Below are 15,766 nucleotides of genomic sequence, written 5' to 3'. Positions count from 1 at the left end.
CTCGTCATCTCGGGAAGTGCGCTCGCCCGTTTGGTTTCTCTGCTCGCGTGTCTTTGCGCAGCGTGTCGACGCATAGTTGCTAAAATGACGCTTATAAAATGCATAAAAGAAAACACAATGTCCAAAAAACTGGCCAATGACAGCCGGTTTTGGGTACGGACCGGCAACCAGCCTGCTGTCCAAAATCCGGTCGGGCCGGTCAAAAAACAGGCAAGTGGCCACCCTACTCTCGGTGCATTTACGCGGCTTTCATCGTCATCATCGTCATTAACAGCCTATTTAGGTCCACTGCAGTACGAAGGCCTCCCCAATTGACCTCCACTTGCTTCTGTGCTGTGCTGCCCGAGTCTATTCTTTGCCTCCAAATTTTCTTATCTCATCGAGTTAATCGAGTCATCTCTCCATCTAGCTGTGCTTGTTCACAGCCAACGGCCTTCCTCTTCGTCTAGTCTCGTCTCTCGGTGTCCACTCTGTTGTCCATGTGGCCCACCTGTTGTCATTTTATTGTACCACATGGCCATCATGCATCCGAGTTTGCATAGCTTTATATAGTAGAAAAAAAAGGCAGCATCTCCACTCCGTGGACGGTGGCGAGGGTGTGGAGTGCAGGGACTCGAAATGACATCCAAGTTGCGCCCCGAGTGACATCCGATTTGCACCCCGACTACCGTCATTCGATTTGAGCCGTCAGTTGCACCTTGATTATTCCCTAAATGAAACTGCAACTCACGGCCCAAATCGAATTTCGCTTGATTTTCGCTCGATGGTGGTGTGTGCTCGGATGGACGCGGACGGACATTGGGAGGTCCTAAGGTACTCCGCACCATTGCAGGCGAGAGAGTAAGCCGTTTAACTCTCGTGTACTAACGCACGGTCGTCGCCCAAGGGGTAGGACGACTGACACTAACTCTGTCTGGTCGACCAGACACAGGCTCAAATCCTGCTGGTGCCTGTGTGATTTTTTGCAATTGTAAATGCTATGCGCATGGGCGCGGACGGACATTGTGCGATCCTAAGGTACTCTGCACCTAAAATCAATGCGAAAGTGCTGTCCTCCTCTCTGCATCATCCTTGCTGATTTCCTATGACGTTTCGTATGACGTTGACACGAGATGGCTTGACTTGACTGCACTACCGCGCGACCCTCCGACAGAGTCAGTCAGCAGGCTGCCGGCGGGTTGTCGCATTTCGTTAGCTCAGTGGAAGCTAAGCCACAACACAATTTGTGCCCGGAAGAATGTGCCTTTGGTTTGTTAGCTTGTCGGCTGTATCAAGCTTAGTAAAGTCCACGAAGTCAAAGTAACTCCACCCAAGTGCACATGCGGCGCTTCACTGACTTGTACACTAGTAGAAAATCTAAAGCCATTTAAAAGCGGAAAAAAAAGCGAAGTTACTATAAGTCATAAGGAATTAAAATTTAACCAAAATTTTTATTGTGAAGTGCAAAACCAAGGTGCAGGAAGCACTTTTTGTGCTAGGTGAACTAGCACAGCGGTCAGCAGCACAACCACACATTTGCGATGGCTCTTCTGCCTAAGGAATGCAGTCACTAGAGGTAACATATCTGTAGTGATTTGGGGGAAGCTTACTGCACAAGGGTTGTTCAAGAAACAATAACCTAAGCTGCTGGGAATGATGAAACTAAAAAAATAAACAGGCTATACAAACCGGTACAGTGCCGAATCAGCCAACTCTCGGCCTGGTGCGAACACACCTCGTACGATGCAGGGACAAGCCAGGCAAGCTCCAAAGTTGGGGGGCGATGCACCTCGCAGTGATGCGGAGGGCGTTCAGTTACTGCGTATGTCTCAACTACTGTACATTACGATTCTAAGCGGTGCTGGCAGGCTTATCTGACACATTCTACAGTCGACAACACTGCAGAAGCGCGGTATGCTGATTCCTGAGAGGTCGAGAATGCCCAGCCAATGACAACGTCTGATGCCAAGAATGTTGTTTCACAGAACTGAAACTGGTTTGAATTCCTACCTTGGACATCGTCCAATCACATTGCGTCTCGAATACACGTCACTGCTGTTGTTGCAGCCGCCACAAATGTCGCATGGTATTTTTGCTTCTTTCAGGATCTATAAATTGAATAGCGCCTTATCAACCGGATAAACGATGAAAAGTGTGTTTATTTGAGCCAGTCTATGCAATACATACGAAACCAGAAGTTTGACAAATTCACTTCAGTGTTCCTTTAACTTTTGTACCTTTTGTTGCATCAAGGCAGACAAGCAAGGCAAGTGAGAGGCGTGAAACGAAATTTGCACCAGTAATGCTTACAGCTTGAGCTGGTGTTAAAAATACATCGGTTAGTGAGACAGGCGTAAGTGTACAGCAAATGTCAACAAATGAGCTATAAATTACAGTAATGTTCCGGATCACTTAGAGTTCTGAATAGCTGTTTTTTTTTTGTTTTTTTTTTTTTTAATAGAAGCTTTGAGTAAGTTGTGCTGATACAGGCCTTAAGATTGCTGGACAGCATTTATGGGGATTCATAAGAACGTTTATTGCAGTGTTAACCTTGGCTTGCATACGACATGTGGACTTGGTTCATGTATCATACAGTAATAGATATTATGAGATTGGCATTTGGGAACATCAAGGTTGCTAGAAAACGTTAGCATATAATAGAATGTCTTTGAAAAAATCTGCCAGATAGCTTTAACCAGTTTGTTATGGAGTGTTGAAGGTACTGAGGCAAAGTTGAAAACTGGGCCTGTCGGTTTATAATTTGAAGAAAATAAAACTGCCTAAAAAGACGCAGATGCAAGAACAGAGTTCGTCCAGTGTCATCCTGTCAATGTGTCTGTGCCTTTTTAACTGGTTTTATTTTCCTCAAGCAACGTTTAGCAGTGTCCGATTTTTAGTAGGTTGGCATTGACACCTAATACAAGTTGTGTAAGCGTGGTGCAAAAGAAAGGTCTCGCATCTGACACACTTACTGAAACAAGGTCTCTTTTTGGAAAACCTGATCCAGCTCGTTTATGAGTAAGAGGGCTTGGATGCTATAGAGCGTCCAGCAAGATGATAAGAAGCCTTGTTACAGTAACACAGATTAGCTCCAGGACATGACGTTCCTTCCCTGCCTTTCTTATCTGTTGTGCTAAGATTGCACTGTTTGTATCATTTGCTAGCTAGGGTTTACAAAGCTGCTGGCAGTCCTTATGCATTTCATCAAATCAAGGCTGTCTGTACCTGCAGGAAAGGTGAGTATGCAGAGTTTTGGGTTCTTGGTTTAACTGAGGCGAGGACTTTCTATTTTAAAGATGTGTAGGATATCTTGTGAACCCTAACATGTCATCGCCTTATTAGGTGTCCGAAACCTCTTAGCGAAGGATTTGGTGCTAGCCTTCACATGTAGATGTCTAGATGCTAAGTGTTGTGTTTCTGCTAGCTTGGTCATCTGTCTAGCAGGGAATTTTTTTGTCTCCTTCACCCCTGCACACACTGCTGGACCTCTACCAGTTCTCGAGACACAAAGTTGGTTGAACTGCTTGCTGAAAAACTTTGCTGACAACACTATGGTAAACCATCTTGTGTAACCACCCTCCTTGCCTGTGTCTTCTCTTTCTCTCCCTTTCTGGGGAACCCTTAGGTGTTCCCGCCGGAGTACTTTATTAGCAAGGAGCTCCTGATGACCGAACGCAGCTACAAGAAAGACCTCGAGGTGGTTGTGGTGGTAGGTGTTTTTCGGGCGATGTTGCTGCTCCATTGCGTGCGAGGTAGTCAGCTGTGTGTGTGAGAGAATAATATTCACATCTGCTTTGTAGCTACTCTGGGAGGTGGGTGCCACTGAAGTGGCAGAAATATGCCGCCTGTGTGTTGAGCTAACGTACCAAGAATCAGCATCTTGCTGAGTATAGGCTAGTTGATGATGGCATCAAAGCAGTTTTATATGTCACCAGCTTTACCAACCGCTGCTGCAGACCTTCAACCAACCTGCTTCAAGGAAACCACATCCAAGCTTTCTCTTGCATGCTGTCCCGCCGTCTCGTTCTGCATGCGCTCTTGCTTATAGTCTCCTGTCCCACCCTCTCACCGGGCTCCTCCCCTGTGGCAGGCCTTCCGGGACTGGGCGGAGAAGCAGGGCTCGACTGAGACGGCAACGCTGTTCTCCCTGCTGGCGCCCGTCTACAAGCTGCACTGTGGGCTGCTGCACGAGCTGGAACAGCAACTGGCTGCCTGGTGAGACCCCACTCATTATGGGACCTAACTACCGATCTCTCACATGATGGTGGACTCTGGTAACCAGCCTTGTTTTTAAAAAAACATACAATGTTGCCACAAGCTTGCTCAAAATTGGCAACATTTTTGTCATGGTCGTTTTAGCGATCCTAAAAAAGCACTGGCATGAAAATTTTTTTTGGACCCAGTAGTAATTGAATGACGCATTAGATGGCCAAATGCAGCACGAATAATTCCATCCTTGCTTATTCATTTCAATTTTAGTTTTGTTGGGGCAGCTGTTATGATGAGAACATTTGTGACGCACTGTTGTAGAAGAGTGCGAAAATAAACTGGGCTAGTCAATGTGGATCTGTAGTTCGAAAATGGAGCCCGCCCTTGATGGTTGTTGATTCTTTTGTGCCATCCATGCTCTGCGTTAACCTCTGAACCGTGAATAACTGTCCTAGATGGGAGCACCTGGGCCGCATAACATCAGCTTCACACAGTGCCCAGCGCGACCAGTGACGACAGCAAGGCACAGGCCCCACTGAAGCAACACAGGTAGATCCAGCCAGAACTTGTTACCACCCACCAGAACAGAACTTTTGGTGTGAATAATGTTCCACACATCCGAAAAAAGTCGATAATGTGGGTGAAAATCATGACCAACTGCAGCCTAAGGAGCACACTTCCCACAAGTAGTCAGGCCCCACACATGCGGCGTCACTCATTTGCGCGGCGTAACCATGCACAGCCAGATGTCGACAGTTCAGCTTCTAAGCATTCGTCATGTTGCCCGGGTCCTTACGTCCGAAGGGGCTCTGTTCTCGCCATTCTGCAGGGATGGAAAGGCAGTTCCCGTGCACAATTCCAAATCCCAGGGTGTCGGATCGCTCATGTTGGATTATCTGCACTTGCTGGAGGTAAGTGGGCTTTGGGGCACCCTTTTCCTGAACTTATTGCGAGTGACATCTCATGACCGCACCAGCTGCGTTCACGATTGCATATACGAGCCCAATTGCCTGCAGTTATTTCTATTTGGCTACCATTGTTGTTGCAGTAGAAAGGTTCTAACTGATCTCGCGTATTCTGTTGTCTTTGAAGTTTCTAACATTGCTTTGCCAAAAAGCTGGCAAAGCAATGTTAGAAACAAGAACGGATAGTAATACAGCAGAACCTTGATGATACGTCCCCCAGTCCTACGACAGCCCGCTTCTTACGACGGATTCTGGCAGTCCCAGCAAATTCTCCATAGAAACAATGCATTAAAAACCCTGATTATACAACGCTCAGGTGCATGCAGTCCGCTTCATACGATGGACCCTGGCGGGGATAAACTGGCGTTTCTCCCATCTTTTACACTGCTTGGCCGCTTCATCCCGATCTTTCTTTCCCATTTGACGCTACTTCATGGGCAAAGGTCGGCAGACCACTTGTTGAAAGACGCAAGCAAGGAGGCAGGTACTGGTGGGCGGGAGTTTTAACCTTCAATGACCCTACGCGACAGCAGAATGCCAACGCGCCAACTGCGAGAAGTCCAGGTGGCCGGCAGACCGCAAATTTGAAGCTCCCATCAAGCCGGCGTACGTAAAAACACATTCGACGCAACCCAACGGCAGTGACTGAATGCCCGCTTTCCTTGCCCGCTCGATCCAAGTTTCGTGCTTTCACGGTGCTCTCTGTCTCCCACTGTCTGCTCTCTGCTTATCAGTGTCCTTCAAAGCAGCGTAATTGCTCCGTTCCTTTCTTCCCTGCCCTTTTTCTATCGCCGCCTTGTACTATCGTTCGTTTCGCTTGGCCTTGGCAATTTCACTGTTGCCTTTTCCCCTCTCAGTTTGCTTGGCCGCATCGACCTACCCAGCTTATCTTGCGCGCGCGAGGCGCAGGGCTGGCGGGCTAGTGCCAGATGGCATGGGGGTCGTGTGGCGCATGGCTGGCAGGCTAGCACAGTCGCCGTAGAGGAGAGGGGGACACAAAATAGGCGTTTCTTTTTTCTTTTTGAAAACTTGGGATTTTAGCTAAACATTTGCAAATTATGCAAGAACGAGCTAAGTATAGTAGTATAAATAAGTTCGTTGCCAACCTGTCACGTGAGATCGTCTACCAGGCCGGCATCTACTCGTACCCCAATCACTTTGACACTCCGGTCATACGACACTTTTGCTCGGTCCCTTGAAAGTCGTATTATCGGGGTTCCACTGTAGTACTACACTGCTGTACCCACTTCGTGAAACTGGAATCGCATGTGAAGGTGTCAGTTAATAAAGCAGGATGAAAAAGTTAACAGAAAGTTTTCTTTGTTTTAACAGCAGAGCTGTTCAGTCCAACACAAATCCGTCCCGCATAGACACAAAACCCCAAGGCTCAACAAAAAGATGTGGTTAGGAAAGTCCTGGGAATCGAACCTGGGACCTTTACATTGTGAAACCGGCAACCTAACCGCTGGGCCACCCCAAAGGCCCGAGGGGTAAGGGCTATCAGTGGTGGTGAACAATAATGTTTTTTGGCCAATTGAAAGACAGAAAAAAAAAAGGAAGAAAATGCTTCCCGTGGTCGGAATTGAACCTGGAGACCTCGTGTTTTGAAACTGCCACCTATCCGATCGAGCTATCATCGCATTCCGAGCACACAGCATTTCCTTTGGGTTCGTAGAGTGGGAGTTGGCTTTAAACTTGGCCACGGGTTCTAGCGCGTGCTGACGTGGTCTACTTTGGAAGAGATGTGAAAGTTTGCGGATGAACCGATCTGGGCCTGCCAATCATGAAGAACTTTCAGTGGCAAGCTCAGAAATAAATGTGCCGTGATGACATATTGAGTGGAAACTTGGTTCCTTACTGAACAACTTAACAGCAAACTTAGATCGGCTCAACGGGCCACGGAACGAATAATGGTCGGAGTAACGCTTAGAGACAGGAAATGAGCTTCCTGGATCAGAGAAGAAACTAGAGTAGAAGATATCATAGTTCAAATAAATAAAAAGAAATGGACTTGGGCTGGCCACTTAATTAGGCGAAACGACAATCAACAGACTACCAGGGGGACAGAGTGGACACCGAGAGACAGGTCTAGGAAAAGAGGAAGGCCAATTACTCGATGGAGAGACGATATAAGGAAATTTAGAGGCAAAGAATGGACCTGAGCGGCGTGGGACAGGAACGGTTGGAGGCTGGTGGGAGAGGCCTTCGCCCTGCAGTGGACCGAGTAGGCTGCTGCTGCTGATGATGATGATGCAACAGCCGGGCCTCTTATGAAGAGGGAGGGGCTGCCAGCTCTCCTGTTTCTCCAGCCTTGCATCGATAGTGCAAGCTGCACCAATTTTTTTCCCTTTCCTTTTATTGTCTTCTTCTTTTTCATTTTGTGATTTTCGCATGAAATAGTAGTAGTTCTGTGCTGTGGGGGGCTGCCGGTGCCACTCAACCAGTTTGCCACAGCAGGCCACTTCCTAAGTTGGCAGCATTGCAGGGGCGCTACAGAGGGAATGTTGACTAATTTTTATTGCTGATATTCAGACACTAAAGGCATAGATTTGAGCAGCTGTGGCATTTTATATGGGAGGCATTCTTCATTCTCCAAAGGGATACTGGCTCACCCTTGACCCGAATTGGAGGCCGCTCCATGGGTCTAGGTGTTGAGGGACTAGAGGAACCCATAATGGCACACCGCAGAATGTGACCTACCTGAGTGTTTTTGGGCTCATTTGCAATCTTGCGTAGATATCTTAGTTCGTCCTCCACTCCTCCTGGCATCGTGCTTGACAGCTGTGCGTGTATGACATGTCCAATTACCATCCTGCGGAATTACGAAAACATTTGAATTTGTGAAAGCATTAAACTGCCACTGTTCTGCCAATTGATAGCATCACTTTCTACCTTTGATCAATGTGCATACAGGTGCTATATGTTCTGGCATTTGGCTAGCTGGACAAGAGGGCTCTGTTGTATGCCATAGTGTAAATCAAGCACATGCATTTGGGCAGCCTTTGTGACTGGCTGTGAAAATCGCAAATAGGATCCCCAGTCGGCTGCTGATATTGTTAATCACCGAGAGGCTTGCCTTGGCATGATGATTTGGGGAGCAGGAATCCCCTTTACCTGCATGCAGTAAACGGTCAGGCAGAAGGCGGCTGGTGCATAAAGGTCCAGCAGGCAAGAAATGTCTGCCAGGAGCAAGTGCGGACGCCAGTGGACGAACTGTCATGTCAGGTGGCCTTGCTCGTAGATGGCTTGAGGCCCTCTGGAAGAGAGCCCCACCCTGTTCTCTGCTGCTGCTGCAGCTAGGCGAGCGGTACCTGGAGAAGCTTCCCCGGATCCTGGAGCGGCTGTACATGGGGGGGCCCCAGTCGGAGCGCCTGTGCCGGGAGTTTGAGCTCCAGCGGGACTGCTACCTGCCCCTCTCGCTGTTCCTGCTGCGGCCCGTCCACCGGGTGTTCCACTACCGTGCCATCTTTGAGAGTACGCACGCCACGCTTCCCGCCCTTTACCACAGGGGATCCCCGGGACGCATTGTTGCATTTGGGGAACAAACTTGCCCTGTCATTCTACAGTTGGAAACATTTCAGCTGCCATGCTTGCTACACTTCAAATCTGCACCAACCGTTGTGTTTTCATGTGGGCAAAGAAGAGTTTGGCTGGTACCAGAAGTAAAACTTTGGGGGGTGATTATAGGGTGCAGGGCTGTGAAAGAAAAACAAAAGGACAGGAAAGAAGTGTGTTACATATACAGAAAAACGTTGTTGTGGGAGACACTGTTACAAGAGACACTTGGTTATAAGAGATATTTGAATTAAAGCAGTTTGGTTGGTTTTTTCATGTTTGCCATGTTAGCACGAGGTTTTACTGTATGTACCTGTTGGACCAAGCTAGTCTTGGGGGACCCTGCAAGAACCGTGTGGCTTTCAAAAGTAAAAGTTCTTCTTTAGAGACTTTAGAAAGGACTTATCCATAGGTAGTCATGCACAGGTAGACATACAGGAAGTCAACTTGTTCGTGTGCCTGTGAATATGTGTATCGTTATGCCACAGGACCAACTTTTCAACTAAAAAAATAAATAAATGCAGCCATGCTAACATACAGAACTAGGGAAACACACAAAACCACAATACTACATACTACTGCAGATTTGTGTTTTTATGTACTGCTGCAGTTTTCTGTCAGATCGTGCAGGGTTCTTTCTTTCTTTCTTTCTTTCTTTCTTTCTTTCTTTCTTTCTTTTTGATTGTAAACTCGAACCTTGTCCACGTGTTTTTTAAGGTGTCACAAAAAGAAAAAAGGAATGCATTATTGAAAAGTATACTGAACTGCAAAACTTGCAACAGGATCACGCTTTCACTGCATATGAGCTGGGAAAACACATTTACGAGGACCCTGTTACAGTGGGATTCCGTCGCAGTTGAGGCATAAGACAACTTTCCGTTTTTAGAATCTCTAAAATGGCTTCCATGCGTACTGGCACTGCCACTGTTGGGAGGTGGCTCCCCTTAATTGAGGAGCCTGCTGTGCCTTCCTTCCTGCAGGGCTGCACAGCTGCTATGCGTCGAGCCATGTGGACATGAGCGCCACCCAAGGTGTGTGCACTTGCTTGCTTCCCTCCTGTTCGGGGCCCCCACCCACCCCTGGCTCCTCCTTCCTCCCACAGATGTGCTGCAGCAGCTCAAGAGCTTCACCACGTGCCACGAGGAAGCCCTGCACAAGCTGGTGAGCCCCGGTCTCCATCATTGCCATGCGTCACTTGCAGTGAACCAGTAGCAACAGGGCACAATTCTCAGCTCGCTACGTGTCGGGGGTTCTTCACTGACCATGTCCTTGAGTCGATGTTTCAAGATTAATGCCCCTGTCACACGGGCACTTTCAATCCGGATTGAAGCGAAGGGCGATTGACTTTTCCAGCGCGCTCGACGCACCGCCCCTGCTACATGGCCCGTTTCGATCCCGATTGAGAAGCTGCGCCGGTTGCACTCGTGTATGCCAGGTGGCGCTAAAAATGTACTTCGCGGCCGGCGTTCGGTAACTTTGGGCGGTCGTAGTTATACGGAACTATATAAATGTTACTGCATGCTTATTTGGGTAAAGTTGTTTGATACAATTTGTGGCGTTAGTTGAAGTTGTCAAATTCTGTGCCATTACTGAGCGGGGACAAGAGTATCACCACTTTCGCCCGATAGTGCTTGGAAACCTCGGTCGTGCTTGAGAAACCAGGATTGAGGTCGAGCGAGATCGAGCGAGATAGCGATTGAAACTGCCGTGTAGCAGTGCCCGATCCGGATTGAGCTTGATCCGCAATTGAAAGTGCCTGTGTGACAGGTGTATAAGGAATGTCAATGAACAACACACAGGAAGCTGAGGCGGTGGGGGGGCCTGCAACCTGCACGGTTGCAGGCCCACGGCATAGTCTGATTGGCCTTGTGGACTCCCATGTGTCGGGGAACATAAAGGCCTCATCTTCTGAATAAACAAAAATATTTTAAAACCTGCTGACTGAGCAGACGTGGCATGTTGCTGCTGTCAATTCTTGGCAGATTCTTGAGTATGGGTCATGTTTGGGTGCTGGGAGCTCCACGTAATGTATTTAGCAACAATTGCCTTTCTTTCTTTCGTACTGCACCCCCCCCCCCCCCCCCTTCAACTTTTGCTGATTCTTTTTCCCTATCCTGGACTTCACACAAACCCAGCAAGCGTGCATGAAAACCCCAGTTACTTGTAACTCAAGTTTCTGTTTTCTGTTTGTGAACCAAGACACTGGCAAAGGCTAAACACAACAATTTGCACAAGACTGCAAAGCAGTATACACGTGCAGGGTGAACCTGGCTAGGATAAAGGTCCTAAATAAAGCGAAATAAGGGTAGAAAGGAAAAAAGAACCCCACATACGAAAATGTATCCGGTGGTGTAGGTGTGCATAGTCGTGCATCACAAGGAAAATACTACACTGAGGCTGTCGTCACCGCCTTGTGTGTAATGTTGCAGTGGTGATTTTGTAACACACCGGCTGAACCTGTGTCGTGCTCTCCTTCTTTCTTTTTTGCCAGGCTTCCCCGGGCTGCTGTAAGTTATTTGTTCATGCCTGTTGCTTTTTCTCTTTGTGCTTGTAGTGTGCACCTGAGTCATTTTGAGTTTCAGCTTCAGCTGCTTCTGGCTGCTGTGTACAATTTGAGAGGCTATGCTTGTTAGCACACAAGGGGCGGCTATGTCCTGATGAATGCCTCTCTGCCGCTTGCAGGAGAACCACGTCAAGATGACTGAGCTGGAGAGAGATCTGTTTGGCCTGGACAACCTGGTTCAGCCCGGAAGGGTGAGTGGGCGGCGACGATGAGCACCACTGAACGTGTGGGGTTGGAACTTTGTTTTGGCTGAAGCTTGGCTTCAGAGCTTTGCCTTCCCTCTGGCAGGAGAGCAACACTCGGTTCAAGCACTGACAAGCGACTGCTTTGCTTTGCTGTTTGAAAGATTTCTAGGCAAGATGAATGGCTAGGCAAACAGTACACCATTGCTGCAAAACTGTTCGTAGATGTTCGAACAGGGGGAATTTCAAACCAATTGTGAAAGTTTTGTACAACCGGAATTTAAGCTTCAATACTATCAGCTCGCAGGGGACAGGTATTGTTTGTTTATGGGGAGATGCCCCTCAAAAAATCGAGTTTTTCGCACATGTTTTCAGTTTTGGGATTTTGCATGTAAAATTATTTTTGTACATTCAATTCCAACTTCGCAAAAGATTGAGACAAAATTTGAATGAGAAGTTAGAAAAAAATCTATTTTATTCAGTTACAGTGGCTCGAGAAAATGCTGCTTTCGTCGCACATCAGTAGCTTTCGATTGTCTGTATCTCAAGAATGCCGGCGTCGCTTGCCATTGCCGTTTGCTTGTAGACGTAGAGTAAGCCTTCTTCTAGCCCATGGCACCTCCCGCAGTTTCGCATTACGGCCAAAAATTAGCATTTCTACTGGACCTTTAAAAAGTGTCAAAAGCATTTTTCTCTGTTTGCACTTTTTAGCACTGTTTATGTTTTGTGCAACACGTTTTGAGTACTTCCAATTGTCCGATTTGGATGAAATTTCGCACGCAGCCTCTTCAAGGTGTGTAGAATATCAATATTTATATGCATTTTCAGTGCTCCTTATACATTCTTTGCAAAAATTAAAAATGTTGACTCATAGCTCCTGAAATATATACTATTGCTGTTCCTAAGTTTTTTACAAATGTAGGAATTATCTGAGTAAATTTTAAGTAGTTTTTGACATACTGCCTTACCTAAGCAGCAAAATGAGCTATTGCAGGCTGCTCTAAACAAACATTGAATATGAAAAAAGATGTTCACAAAAAGACCTGTATTGTGCTTGTGAAGGCTGTCTCACACAAAAACTAATAAAGCTGTGTCAGGGTTCAGAACAAACGCACACATACACTCACCAAATCCTGACCAAACGTACAACCTTTATTTTGCACCCCTCCCTCTGCACACTCCGCTCCCGACTCCTCACCCTAGCATCCCCCTAGTGTCCCCCTAGTGTCCCCAGTGCCATCTCTCGGCGCTCCGGAGCACTACTTGCTCCTAACAGCTGCATAAAAACTAAGAACATACTCGGAATCACCCTTAAAAACCCAACCTATGACAAAGGTTTCATAACCATAGGTATAATATTAAAGAAAAATTGTTTTCGAGGAGCATTTCCCCTTATACATGTTCAAGTGTTGGGTGCACTCCCAGTGGTGCAGAAGGAAAAATGGCAGGGTAAAATTTTCGATGCATGACCCTCCTGGCTCAGTAATACGTGTTAATTGTAGCAGTAAAAGCATAATGTGAGCAAGGTGGTGCAACGTACGTGCAGGATATTAACGATGTGAAAAAAAAAGTATGGGCAGTGGGCTGTGGGTTTGCCCTTAAATTGCCCAAGTTTTTTAACTGTGTTTTTTTTTTTTTTTTTCCTCTTCTTCTTCAGCTCCATTGTTACACAGCTGGTACGAGTGTTGCCAGTGTGCAAGTGCACCCATTGCAGGGCCCCTTTGTTCTTTTCCTCTTCCAGGAGTTTGTGCGGGAAGGATGCCTGCAGAAGCTTTCCAGGAAGGGCTATCAGCAGCGGATGTTCTTCCTGGTGCGGGCAAGCTCCTCTTGCTATAGTAGCTGTGGCATAGGCGAGCCCAGCGCCTTGCTCGCATGTTCCCCGGTGATCGCACTTGGCTTGTACCCCCTACCCAGTTCTTGCAGTCGAGCTAGGTGACTCTGAAGGACCAGTAGCAATGCTCGTACAGAGCTGCTTCCTTAGAATCGCCAGACAAGTGGTTCTCATGGCACGCTTAATGGATGCTCCTTGCCTTAGTCTGCCTTACAAAGCTCCCCCACAAATCTGCTTGCATTGATTCATGACATTCCGAATCACTGGACTGCGCAAAATGTTCTCGAACATCGGTGCATTGCTCTCCCTGTTTGACGGCACTGTTGTTGAGGCCAGGCGCACCGTATTTGTAACCAGAGGTGATCTTGTCCCCCGGGGTGACCTCGTGTGCGTGCGTGCAGTTCTCGGACGTGCTGATCTACGCCAGCCGCATCTCCTCCCCCTCCAGCCCTGGGGGTGCCCCCCGACTGCAGTTCAAGGTTCATGGCCAGCTGCCCCTGCAGGGGCTCATGGTGGAAGAGACTGAGCCCAAGGTGGAGGCCGCCTTCCGCTTCACCATCTACGCTGCCAACCGGGCACTCATGGTGGCCGCTGGGTAAGATGGGAACGGCAGCTGCTGCCAAGGCCGGGCGGGGGGGGGGGCTTTGTTGTTCTATGCTGACTAGCAACGTAATGGTGTCGTTTTCCGCAAACTTGTTACGCATGTCCATTTCATTTGAATGGTTGCCCTTGGTGAAAAATGGAGCAAGGGGTCAAACCGGTGGTCACCACCGTGGAGCTCGCTGTCGCCCCGTGTCACATGACGACTGATGCGATGGCTGCAGGTCCGAAGAAGAGCGGCAGCGCTGGATGCGGGACCTGTGCAACTGCATTGAAACGGCTCGTGACCACAAGGGCCTCTACTACACCAGCCTCAAGTCATGCCGTAAGCGCCCTCTGCCCATGGCACAGTTTGTTGGGGCACAGCTCGGGACTCGCGAGGCCAAGACGGTACATTGGAGCTTGCCCCGTGTGCAGACTCCTCGGACGAGCGGCTGGACCGTCCCGTGGGAGAAGCCCCACCGCGGCTGTCCAGCAGCACGGGGCAAAGCCCGGTACACGCCACCACCACCCTGCACCTGTGCTGGCACCGCAACACGAGCATTGGCAGATACCAGTACCAGCAGGCCTTTCTGGTGAGCCCCTCTCCCCGTTCCTTGCTGGTGGCCTGGAGCCCAGCGTGGGGCATGGGGCAGTCCATGTTGTCCAGGCGATGAGGTTATTGCGCCCCACGGTCAGTTGTATCTTCTTGCAAAGTTTTTTTCTGGTGGTGTCTCTTGTTGTTGGGCACGTTGGCAGCTTATGATCGCAGTGGAAACATTGCATGAGTGCAGCAGGAGAAGCAGACGATGCGTGGTATAACACGTTGATCCTTGCAGTGTATCCTTTTGCATAGCTGCTTGTGAAGCACTCTCTGGTGTGTTAGGCGTACTCTGTTCCCCGAGTGTTACCCAACGTATTGATTGTTGTGCAGCACTACCTGAGTGGCTACCTGCTGCGCAAGTTCAAGAACAGCAGTGGCTGGCAGAAGCTGTGGGTGGTGTTCAGCAACTTCTGCCTCTTCTTCTACAAGTCCTTCCAGGTGGGTGTGCACACGGTTACCTGCGGGTGCTGGCCTGCCAAATGGGCAGTTGTTGAACTGGTGGCACTCATCTGGCGCCATCCATGAGGCAGTCACGAATTGGTTTTTTTTTTTTTTTTTTGTTAAATAAAAGCAAGCTATTTTAATTTCTGCAGTTTTGTTTTAAGTTAGGAAAAAGTCTCAGAGGTATAACATAGATAATTCAAAGTTCCAGCGATAAATAAGTGTGCATTTTTTAGGGGGGGGGGGGGGGGGGGGGGGGGGGGGGGGCTACAGATGCTTCGCTTCTAGAAAGCGTTGTGGCTGCAACCACAAGCAGCAAAATCACTGTGACCCCAGGGGCCAAATTCTACTGGTTGCCGGAAGATATCTGCCGGGTTGATTTCCTGCGGGGTCTCATGTGATTGGTACCGAGCGAAAACGCCACCCAGCCAGCGGCTATACTTCAGTGACATCACGTAGACCCCACAGGAAATCGACCCCGCCGGATATCTTCCGGCATTCTTCTGGGTGCCTTCTGGCGCCCAGTAAAATTCGGCCCCAGAACAACTTTGTTCATGCTGTGAAAACGTTCACCTTTTAATATAGGGTCTTGCTGAGTGTGTCATGGAAAAATTTTCACAGTGGGTACTTTTATTCTAAAAAGTGGCTGCCGTAGCAAGGTTCCTATGTATGTATTCTACAACCTCAGCTCTCAAAACGTATGCGGAGGCAGATATTTGCATGTCCTCTGAGGAGACTATGACAGCGCAATACTAGTGCATATCTACCATGCACTGGTGGGTGCTAAGTGTGTGTGGAAAGCTTTATGCTGTCCTCTCACCTCCCAATCCAGTGGCATTGAGTGGAAAATCACACGGC

General features: G+C 48.3%; 1 protein-coding gene across 3 annotated transcripts in view; it reads left to right on the top strand.

Annotated features, from left to right (window-relative positions):
• Window positions 1-15,766, top strand: part of Cdep (Chondrocyte-derived ezrin-like domain containing protein) — a 54,447-nt gene that overhangs the window by 35,854 nt on the left and 2,827 nt on the right. For all 3 annotated transcript variants that reach the window (XM_077700540.1, XM_077700541.1, XM_077700539.1), the window contains 12 exons: window positions 3,605-3,688; window positions 4,070-4,194; window positions 5,018-5,099; window positions 8,450-8,627; window positions 9,689-9,739; window positions 9,811-9,869; window positions 11,391-11,462; window positions 13,195-13,263; window positions 13,686-13,879; window positions 14,109-14,209; window positions 14,302-14,459; window positions 14,798-14,905. In XM_077700540.1, the coding sequence (XP_077556666.1) occupies window positions 3,605-3,688; window positions 4,070-4,194; window positions 5,018-5,099; window positions 8,450-8,627; window positions 9,689-9,739; window positions 9,811-9,869; window positions 11,391-11,462; window positions 13,195-13,263; window positions 13,686-13,879; window positions 14,109-14,209; window positions 14,302-14,459; window positions 14,798-14,905 (1,281 nt within the window). The remainder of the gene's footprint in view (window positions 1-3,604; window positions 3,689-4,069; window positions 4,195-5,017; window positions 5,100-8,449; window positions 8,628-9,688; window positions 9,740-9,810; window positions 9,870-11,390; window positions 11,463-13,194; window positions 13,264-13,685; window positions 13,880-14,108; window positions 14,210-14,301; window positions 14,460-14,797; window positions 14,906-15,766) is intronic.

Source organism: Haemaphysalis longicornis, unplaced genomic scaffold (assembly GCF_048455015.1).
Source record: "Haemaphysalis longicornis isolate Haplotype H1 unplaced genomic scaffold, Haemaphysalis longicornis Haplotype H1 scaffold_2, whole genome shotgun sequence".
Taxonomy (NCBI): domain Eukaryota; kingdom Metazoa; phylum Arthropoda; class Arachnida; order Ixodida; family Ixodidae; genus Haemaphysalis; species Haemaphysalis longicornis.
The sequence above is the reverse complement of the archived record's forward strand: the minus strand, read 5'-3'. Positions and strand labels throughout refer to the sequence as shown.